General features: G+C 32.9%; 2 protein-coding genes across 2 annotated transcripts in view; one reads left to right on the top strand and one right to left on the bottom strand.

Moving 5' to 3' along the window:
* LOC108753706 (integrin beta-PS-like) overlaps nucleotides 1-981 on the bottom strand; it is a 10,301-nt gene extending 9,320 nt beyond the window's left edge. Inside the window, exon 1 of the mRNA XM_018495556.1 lies at nucleotides 744-981. Within this exon, the coding sequence (XP_018351058.1) occupies nucleotides 744-905 (162 nt within the window). The 5' untranslated portion in view covers nucleotides 906-981. The remainder of the gene's footprint in view (nucleotides 1-743) is intronic.
* A 1,624-nt stretch (nucleotides 982-2,605) lies between these two features.
* LOC108753705 (tyrosine-protein phosphatase non-receptor type 23) lies at nucleotides 2,606-10,688 on the top strand. The gene is made up of 15 exons (XM_018495555.1): nucleotides 2,606-2,942; nucleotides 3,119-3,321; nucleotides 3,561-3,883; nucleotides 3,973-4,085; nucleotides 4,191-4,576; nucleotides 4,731-5,078; nucleotides 5,332-5,555; nucleotides 5,697-5,929; nucleotides 6,008-8,168; nucleotides 8,250-8,788; nucleotides 8,904-9,182; nucleotides 9,338-9,522; nucleotides 9,602-9,903; nucleotides 9,971-10,126; nucleotides 10,254-10,688. The coding sequence occupies exons 1-15, from the start codon at nucleotides 2,856-2,858 to the stop codon at nucleotides 10,379-10,381; spliced, it is 5,667 nt and encodes a 1,888-aa protein (XP_018351057.1). The 5' UTR covers nucleotides 2,606-2,855; the 3' UTR covers nucleotides 10,382-10,688.
* Nucleotides 10,689-10,993: the final 305 nt, after the last annotated feature.

Below are 10,993 nucleotides of genomic sequence, written 5' to 3'. Positions count from 1 at the left end.
AATATGATCACAAAACTATTACAAATTTAATAGTTGATATATTACAACTTTAATTATTTTATATTTATATGTTTTAGTATATCTATTGTTATTTTTAAAATCTATTTCATTTTTTTTACACTAAAATCAATTTATATCAATTTAGCCTTATGAAAGAAATAAACTTCAATTTATTTTTATGATATTTATAATATCTATTTAATTAATTATTTTTATATCTAATCTTTATTTTATATAATAAATAATAATATGTATAATATTATATCCGAGCCGTAATATTTAAACTAATAGTACAAAATTAAATTATTTTTCTTCTAACAACATTAATATTTTATTAAAATGTAAGGTTCTGGGAAGCAGATCCTTCAAGTTTTTTTCTCACAAAATACATCGAGCCTGTGTATATTCCATTCAACTAGGCCCGAGCGATTATTTTCTCTTCCGGATCCTACTTAGATATCGGAGAACTGATAGAAGTGATGAAAGGAACGTTTTCGTATTAAGCTCGCACGAGTCATGCAAAACAGTCATGCAGTGCAATTGCATGAGTTCACTCGGGGTATGAATCACCGGCGGCGAAACGCGAAACGTCGTCGGCCCGTCATAATAAGTAGTTGCGATGCAGGTGCGCGCTTCTTCCAACGCGACGCCTTCTCCCGCAGATCTCCTCTCTCTTTCTCTCACCGCGTGTCACCTCTAGCGGAGTAGACCGCTCGTTAACGATGCTTATAAATATTCATTACCGTCATAGAGCACCAGACGCATCGCGGCGTTTGTAGGCAGCTCGCGCAAGTCTGCCGAGACTCACAGAGACTCTCCCGATCCCGATACTGCGAGTCCGTAGTCACGAAGAGGTGGGCCGTTACGAGAAGAAGATAGACGATGATCCTCGTCCACCGTGCCATCGTTCTCTTCTAACGTCGAACGTTTTACTTTTAACGCGAACGGGCGAGTCGCCGCGCCAGCATGAACACTCGCGATCCGAAAGGATACTGCGGCATCCCGCGGAAATGACTCCAAGATAAAACGCGTCATAGTAATAATACGCGTGATTAAGTAATCGTTTGTTCTCTCTACCTTCGACAGTTTTTCATGGAACCAATGATCGGGATTCCTCGAGACATAGGCGAGTTCGTCGGGTGTGGCATAGAACGATAACGAATTTGATTTAATCAAGTTTTAATTGAAAACTTCACGCTCAGTTTAAATCTGAGCATTTTGTAACAAAAATAGATGAATGATGTATAATGATGTTTAATGATAAGCATGTTCGTAATAATCGGTTCGAAAGAACTATGAAGAAAATATGAAGAAGCTTGCATATACACAAAAAAATGATGGATGTTCTAATTAAAATAATCTTGTTAATTTAATAACAATATTAATAAAACAAATAATTTCACGTTATTGTTTTTAATTAAAAATATTGCTTTTTATTAATGCTGTTAGCTAACGCTGTTATATAATATATCTTTTTTTTTCCTACTTAGAGTTATCGCTGAACATTGCTTACATTTAGTATTTACAAATAATCTGCAGTCACATATAAGGTATGAAGTACAGCAAATAGAAGTACAGCTGCGTGAAATCGCAATTATACTATGTAATGAGAACTATTGAAATACAGAACAATTTATAATTTAAAAACAAAATCAAATGCAACAAATATTATACGAATTATCTTTATTATGCTTCCAATTTATCCCTGAAATTATGCTACCATATTTTAAAAATCTTAATTGTATGTAATAAATAAATGATGAATTTTCTATTAAATTTTATAATAAATAAAGAAATAATTTTTGAAAACTTTAATTACATATAAATAAATAAATGCATTTCTTTTATTGAGCATATAAAGTATTGTACATATAAAATATTCTGAATCATATATGATGATCTTATATATTGCATATACAGTCATACAATTAACATTAGTTAGGAATTTATTTGATATTTTAAAAAGATTACTTTGGCGCCATCTACTCTCTTCTTCAATGAATTATCCATGTAAAAGTTTAAAAATTTTCCGATAGATGGCGTGCAAGAAGAAAAACAAAATTTGAGTTAGTTTGGCGCTATCTAGGATTACAAACATGAATTGTCCTTATTCAGCTTTATCAAATCTTCAATAGACACAGCATCTCAAGATAAAAATAAAAATTGACATTTTTCAATAATATGTTTTAATTTATAAAATTTTTGTAATTACGTTACTTAAAATGAAATAAATCCAATGTCGAAGAAAAAAATGAAGAATACAAAAAGTTCAGTCACGCGCACAAAAGGAATAAATCTAAAATATTACTTTAATTCTTTTCTTTTTCGAACTTCATGACACATTTTATATATTTAACAATAAATTGAATTCTTTTATATGTTACGTAAAACAAATTATAATTTTAATGATTCTCATAGCGTTTCGTTCAGGTAATTTTTCTTTATACTACCGGAAATTTTTCAAAGCAAAATAAATTTTCCGATGTTACGTTTGTCCTCCATGTGTTAATTTTCTAGAATGTGAGAATGTATTCTTATTTCTTTGCGATAAAGTGTGTTACTATCGTTACTACTCTCCATTACATTTTTGGAATTCCCGCTCCAGAATAAGTTTCTCGAACCTGTCGAGCGACCTCGCTTCCATGAACAGGAACTGATAGGAATTGTCGTCGTCAAGTCTCAATTGCATATGCTCCTCAAAGAAACGATAATCTTTCATTATTCGTACATACTTGTATGTAATACGTGACAGAAGAGTGTATGTTCTTGATTGAATCCTCGACCTCCGACAAGTTTGACAGATGACCGACTGTCAACGTTCGACAAGTTGAATAAAGTGAGGAAAATAAGCCGACATGGAGGCAGTGCCGAGATTGCCGATGATATGGTTCCAACTAAAAGTCAGTCCAGAGCCGACTACTTTTGGTCCGAAGCTCAAACAGGTACGAATCTTACGAGTTTGTCTCTTTTATATCTAATTAGTCAATCTTTGTTATATGTTTTATCGTTAGAAATCCGTTGTGGAACGTCGAAGTGACAAAAATAACTTGCCACCAATGTCTCTGCAGTTTTGCTTTCCTTATACTGTTTAGTATACTGTTTTTCTTTCTTTTTCCAGTATATACAAGATTTTTACAATGAGGAACCTGAGTCATACAACAGTGAAATACAGCAGTTGGAAAACTTACGCTCGATGGCAGTTAGAGCACCCCTCGACATGGCTGGATGTACGCTGTTAAAGAAATATTATTGCCAGTTGCATTTTCTTCAAAGCAGATTTCCTATGTACAAAGATGGTCCTGCTGCGGTTACATTTACGTGGTATAAAATCTCATATTTTCTATTATACTTCATGAATTATCTAACATTTATCTAATTGTATATAAATTAATGATCATAAATTGATGAATTTGTTTCTTTTAAATTGTACAATGTTTTTTTTAGTATAAACGTTTATGTGTAGGTTCTTTTAAATTTTTTAAAAGAAATGCTCAGATTTAGTTAAATTACACATAAATTGATAATTATTGATTTGTTTCTCTTAAACCACTTTTTTTTAGGAGAGACGCTTATGCAAACTTGGTATGTTCATTGGGAAGCATTCGTTTTGAGATTATATCGATTTTATACAATATTGGAGCAATGCACACCCAATTGGGCTCACGGGCGGAAAGAAATAGTGCAGACGGAATGAAAATGGCATGTACTCATTTTCAATGTGCAGCATGGGCGTTCGAACACTTGAAAAATAGTTTTCCTCAACCATCTGGTATTGATCTATCACCGGAATTAATGACATTTATGCATCAGCTTTCTTTAGCACAAGCTCAAGAGTGTATATTGGAAAAGAGTATGTTAGATAATCGCAAGCCAACTATTGTAGGTATGTTTTATCAACTGTCAGTTTTATAAATCAATTATTAATAACAACTGTTTAGCTCTGTCATTGTACAAGATTTATGTATTATGTAGCAAAAGTTGCAAAGCAAATAGTAGATTACTTTACTATGGCCTTAACCACGTTGGAGCAAGGTGGAGGTGAAGATGGAACTATATCCGATACTGTTGGTAATAAAATTTATAAGGTGAGACAAATTATAATTTATATACTTGAGTTACTTTACACGTTTTTATGAATTTGAATATAGGTTTTTAAAATGAAATTAAATAATTAATCTAAACTTTTGTAGAGCTGGAAACGCTATGTCAAATTTAAAAAAGCGTATCATATGGCTGTTACGTATCTTTATCAAGGCCTTGCTGCGGAGGAACAAAGGAAAATGGGAGAGCGAGTAGCTTTTTATAATGCTGCATTAGCATCTCTTAATGAGGCACATATGATTTATGATTCTGCAAACGTTAAAGAGGAAAAAGCCGCAGTGGAAGAATCGCTCACATTTACCAATGATGTAATCGAAGGCAAGAGAAAAGCCGCTAAAAATGAGAACGATTTTATTTATCACGAAGAAGTGCCTGAAAAAGAAAGCCTTCCTACAGTGAAAGGCGCGTCTTTAGTTAAAGGAATATCGTTTAACATAAATGACCCAGAGGTATCAGGACAAGATATATTTGCAAGGTAATTATGTTTTGTATTTAATTTCTTTTCATTACATTTATCAATAGTTTAATTCTTTTTATTATATTTACAATAGTATATTTATAAGTTCAATTTTTTTTGTGTAGAATATTATTCCTCTTTACGAATTTAATATTAATATTTTCTTTTATAGATTTGTTCCTATGAAAGTACACGAAGCTAATTCTCTTTATTCGGAAGAAAAAGCCAAAATATTACGCCTTATCGGAGCAAAGATTGATGAAAAAGATCAATATCTTAATACTTATCTTACTTCATTGAAGCTAGAACATATGAATTTTTGGGATCCTGATACGCAAGCTTCGGAATGGGAATGTTCACCTCTCCCAGAAGAATTACTCGAACGATGTGCTGCGCTTAATGCTAAACAACATGTTATTCAAGATTTAATAGATATTATGGGAAAATTATCTGAAACAAGCCAAGATGTAGAAAAAGTATTAAAAGAAATATCAAAATTTTTATTGGAAGAGGAACAAAAGTATGAATTAATCATCTTTTGTTAAAAGTTTTAAGTCTCTGTTGTTATTAGTTACGTTTAGCAAAAAAAGGCAGCTTTTCATCTGTTATAAAATTCTTTAATATAATTCTTTAATATAATCTTGCTCTTTTAATTTTACTAGATCTAAATATATAATTATATTTAAAAAATCTTACAATTGTAAAACTGTTTTTTCTGCCGAATAATTATTGATCATTTAATTAAGTTAAAAAATAAATTTTATTTTTTGTAGGGAAAAGCAATATCAAGATGCAGTAGGCAAAAGGCCACCATCAATAGTGGCAACAGATTTAACTAGAGAAGCTAAGAAATATGAGGAAGCACACAACAAAGCTTCTGAGAGTAATCAAGCCCTTCATAAAGCAGTAACAATGCATGTAAAAAATTTAAAAATTCTCGCACAGCCATTAGCTGATTTAATGGCCCAAATTCCTTCACCAAATGTTTGCCTTGCAGGTAATTTTCATATAAATTTCTTATGTAGAATAATATTTATATATAATATTATTAATATACCAAATAAAGTAATTATAATAATTTAAATAACTTATTAAAATTTGAGTTTAGTAAATGAATTTATTCTTTCAATGCTTGTAGATCAAGGTTCTGAAAAATCGCAAGCTAAAGAAATAGAGAAAATGCAAACGAAAGAGTTGAAACGTGTTTTAAATAAAGTAGACGAAATGCGAATGCAGAGACTTGATTTGCTTACCAAATTACGAGATCAAATTGTTCAAGATGATTTAACGCGCTTATTGGTGACGGCTACGTCTGAATCTGTTTCTCTGGATCGTTTATTTGCGGACCAACTTAACAAGCATCAAAGTTTGGTCGGTAAAATTTTACTTAAATTATTTCATATTTTCTAATATGTAAAGATTGAATAAAAAAGTTCAATTGGATTGCAGGTGAACTTGATAGAACAAAATCTTACAGCACAAGATAATATATTAGCAGCTCTAACGGACGCGTATGCACAGACTGCTAATGTACGTAAAAGTGTGGAGGAAGTATTAAAACGTAGAGAAATGACCATATCTTCTTTAATCAATTCTTATGACGCGTATGAGGATTTGCTAGCGAAATCGAGCAAAGGCTTAGAATTTTATAGGAAATTAGAAATAAATGTTTCAAAGCTATTACAGCGAGTTAAAAGTACATGTAAAGTACAAGAAGAAGAACGAGAGCAAATACTTGCACAGGACAATAAAAATACGTACGAGAAAGTCGACGCAACAATACCATCGACTTACGATCAAGCACGTCCTCGATCAGGTAATGGCCTGAAGCTGAAAGATTATTTGAACAACAGAGTAGAAGGCGGCACCGGTTATCAAAATCCATATTATAACTTGTATAAAGGGCATGTCGCATCGGTGCAAATGGATTCGACAACTGACATGGGAAATAAAAATGTAATTCAATCTCCAAGTACAATACCCATATCGGAAATTCCGTCCTCAGTTGTGAAGTCACCACAACATTATTATCCTACAACGTACGCTGATTATAGAACAAGCCCATCTTCATATCCGTATGGTACACAGACTTATTATGAAAATCTGGTTGCTAATAGTATCTTAAGTCAGAGTTACTTGCCGACCAATACGAACACTACGAATGTGTATCAACAACCAACTCTATCCACGTCAATTGCAGGCGTATCTAATTCGAGTGTACAATATCCTGTTAATTCCTATCTACCTAATGGACAAACTCTACCCACAGCCACCAGCCAAGACAAATTCCACGACGTCTCTTCCAATTACAATGTTTCCAATTCTTTGCAGTATGACACTTATCAATCACCAACGGGATATAATAGCTATAACATTACAACATCGTATGTTCCCAATCAAGAGAAAGTTACAGTTAAGAGCGGAACGGTTGAGAAGTCTACGCACATTCAACCAGTACCGCAAATGCCTGTCTCTACCATCGGAGCTGCAGTAGTGAACAGCACCGTATCGACGGTCGATGGTCAAGGGCAAACTTCTTACAACATTGTGCAACAAACTCAACTATATAATAATCAACAAAAGACAATTTTAAATCAAGAAATGTTTCACAGTAATCAAACCGCTGTTAGATCTCAAGAAACGATACCAGCAAAGGACAATACATTGATGCAGAATTACTCACTCCCTCAGACTGCTCAATCCGAGATCACGTATTCACAAAACTATCAGAATACCACGTATTACAATCCAACGGAACTGCAAGCTCAGCACGTCCCGTATACTCAAAGTACATATGACACAACTGTCGTTCCTCCAACGCAATACATGCAATCGCAGCAACCGAGTACGAGCAATCAATCTGTACATTCTATACCATCAACAAATGAAGCCTCAGTGTCATACTCTCCGAGTTTACATGATGTTAATCCTATCCAGTATTCACAACAGACCGGTACAGAACCGAATAAGCAAAATTACACGGATAAAACATATGCCGCATACGGTACACAAGTGCAAATGAACACTGTGGCTTCAAATTATCCAAATACTTATCAGAATTATCAGCATGGTACTACTGGTGCACCATATGAACAGACCAGCATGCTATCTGGGGACGCGTCCAACACGTATGCCTACATAAATAGTTCGAGTAGCTCAGAAATAATACAGAGCCATGCGAAACCAACGACGGTGCAAAGTTACTCACAATCGTATCAATATTCGCAACAAGTTCCTTATTCGGGATACGTGCAGTATCCAAATTATTCGCAAGGCCAAAATTATGCCTACATGCAAAATACACATGGAGGCAATACAATGGCATATACGTATAATCCTGCTAATCAGGCGCAGGGCTACACTTATGCATCTAATCCCCAAGGTACACAGACTTCTCAAACGTTGGAGGCGACGGTTTCAGTAACATCCTCTGATATTACGGTCAGTAACATTTATCAGCAGCAAGAGATAAATGCACGATACACGAACGCAGGCAATAATGCTGTGGTTAGTCAAACGCTATCTTCGCAATACAGTCAAGTTTATCAATCTCAAACAGGAAATGATACGTACTACACCACGCCTTATGGTCTTCAAATGCAGGGTCAAGGTATATTACATTTTTCTAATATCGACATTGTGTTTTCTTACGTGTAGAGTTATATTGTCATTTTAGATCATTCTGTTTCAGCTGGTTCAGTAACAAGACCTGAAAATTACACTAATTATAATCAGACGTACATGCAAGCCGTCAACAATGGAACAAACACAACAACAAGTGCTAATCCGATGAAGCTCACTACCAAATCCGAGGAACCGAAATCGAATGTCGATCTTCTTTCTGATCTGGACATTACTATAAATCATGCACCTCTTGTACCAGAAGTGAAACCTCTTTCTACAGTACAGAAAAAAGAGCAAGCAATAACAGCTGATACCGCGGAAGATAATAAGATAGAAAAAAGCGAACAAGACAAATCTTGTAAAACTGAACAAAAAATTACAACTCCCACTGAAGACAAAAATGATCATGAGAACTTACAAATCGTATGGGATACATGGTACAATGATGTTCAACCGAAAAAAGATCCCCTAGGAGAACCAGCAGCATTACAAAAGTTCATTAATGACGTTGAAAAATACGAAAAATTTGTAGATAGTTTACTCGTAAAAACTTTAAGTGGAGCAATGAATCTTGATATCAAATGGAAAGAAGTTCAGGATTTCGAAGTAAGTTTAAAATAAATTCCGTTAATATTCTACTAGCTATATAATCAAGTAAAGGATATATTTTTAAGAATGTACATAAATTATTTCAAGTTTATAAAAATCTTTTCTTTTTTAGGAACGAGAAAATGGAAAACAGTCTAGCACTGTAGCGTTAGCTCACTCGTCTGAAAATCGAACAATTGATTGTATTCCATACGACACGACACGAGTGCAAATATCGTCATCGGATGTTTCATCATACATAAATGCATCTCACATTATGGAAATCACACAGTGGATACCTACAGCATTTATTATAACTCAAACACCTTTAATAGATAAATTAGATGTTTTTTGGACGATGGTCTGGGAACAAGAGAGTGAAGTAATTGCATGCTTAGCATCTGATGTTCAGGTTTGTACCTATATAAAAATAATATATATTCTATAACATAAATTAAGAAACTGAAAAATGTTATATATTGACATTCTTCGTATAAATTATATTATATTTTTTTATTACAACACTTTTTAAAATTTATATATTTTAATAATAATTTTTCATCATAGTTGAATGGAGAATTATATTGGCCCATAAGTGAAGAGGACAACTTAGATGTAGGAAATTTTACTATTTCACTGAAAAAGATAGTCAATCATACAACTTATATTCAAAGAACTCTTTCTATTCAACATAATAAAAAGAAATCTGAGAGAGTTATTGTACACATGCAATTTCTTGTGTGGCCTTCAAAGTAAGTTAACTCTGTAATTGAAATACTTTGTACTAAATACTATGTACTAAAAATATATGTACACATTTGACTTTTCTAGTGGTTTTCCAAGTAGTCCTGGCGCTATACTTGCATTTTCAAGCGATGTAATGACAGAGCAGGCATTAAGACGTTGTTCTCCTAAGCCGGTAATTGTACATTGTTTAGATGGTGGTTCGTTGAGCAGTCTATTTTTAGTAGCCGCTGCGACTGTATGTCACATACGAGCTGATTGTGGAATCGTAGACGTACCGTTGGTTTTTAAAGGCCTTGCGAAATGTCGCAAACAAATCGTAAATAAGGAATCGTTATTATTTGCATACAGACTCGTGTTGTACCATGCTCAGGACATCTTAATGAAACGTAAGTGAAATAATTTCTCATAATATCTTTAATGAAACAGTTCCAATAATGTATTGTTTTATTTCAGGCGGTATTTTATCCTCTACTCGAGCCACATTTGACAATTTAGATGGATTCAAAGGGAACAAGGAAAAAACATCGCGAAAATTACAATGCCATCCTTCGGATGATTTTCTTCATAATCTCGGGGTAGGAATGCAACGTCCTGATTCTGAACAATCAGGTATGCAATTATCAAAAATATTGTAAATTGATTTTAATATTAATTTTAAGCAAGCAACTTGTCGAGCATCAGTAATTATTTCAATTTTTTAAAAGAAATTTTCAATTTCTAAATTTTTTTATTTTAGGAAAAACACAAACAATTTTAACAAACGATAGCACGTCGAGTAAAAGTTCAGCGTCACAAGAAAAATCTAATGGCAGAGTCATTGATCCCTTGAGTCAATTGGATCCTTTGTGGTCCATCAGAAGATAATTACACAACGCTAGGAATGTAAATTCCACAATGCAGCTTTAAACGATTATTTAAACGAAATAGGCATTCCTATCTTTGTTAAAGTGATTGAAAATATCGAGCTAGAATTTATAAGATAGCTTGTATAAATAATGTTATAATATATATGGAATTAAAGAATAACACAATGCATCTAAATTAGCCTTGAAATAAAAGACATTTATTCAAGTATTTGTGTGCTAATTCTTAAGTTTTAACAGTTTTACTGTCTGTTAAATATATAGAATAAAAAATATAAAACATATGCCTCCTATTTGTTCATTTTTAATGTTTATACATTTCAATTGGCCTAAATAATGTAATCTAATTATTTCGTTTATATTCGCTATATTTAGGTTGTAATGTATAATTAAGTAAGTAAATATAACATAACTTGTATTTCCTTAGCGTTTTAATATAATTGATTTAATATTCTTGACTGTACCTGTTTCCATAAGAAATAATTATGTAAACTTTATGACATATTCATTTCCAACATAATTCATTCACAGATAACGAAGATACTTTAAATCAGTGATGCACAATCTGCGGCTCACCGACTTATAATCGAATAAAAAAAAATATAAAAATTAT

This window comes from Trachymyrmex septentrionalis, unplaced genomic scaffold (assembly GCF_001594115.1).
Source record: "Trachymyrmex septentrionalis isolate Tsep2-gDNA-1 unplaced genomic scaffold, Tsep1.0 scaffold70, whole genome shotgun sequence".
NCBI classification, from domain to species: Eukaryota; Metazoa; Arthropoda; class Insecta; order Hymenoptera; family Formicidae; genus Trachymyrmex; species Trachymyrmex septentrionalis.
Note: the sequence above shows the minus strand (reverse complement) of the source record. Positions and strands in the feature narration are given on the sequence as shown.

Coding starts and splice junctions, on each gene's coding strand:
- LOC108753705 (XM_018495555.1), top strand. CDS start 2,856: ATGGAGGCAGTGCCGAGATTGCCGATGATATGGTTCCAACTAAAAGTC. Junction 2,943..3,118: donor TTGGTCCGAAGCTCAAACAG/GTACGAATCTTA, acceptor TTCTTTTTCCAG/TATATACAAGATTTTTACAA. Junction 5,930..6,007: donor TTAACAAGCATCAAAGTTTG/GTCGGTAAAATT, acceptor ATTGGATTGCAG/GTGAACTTGATAGAACAAAA.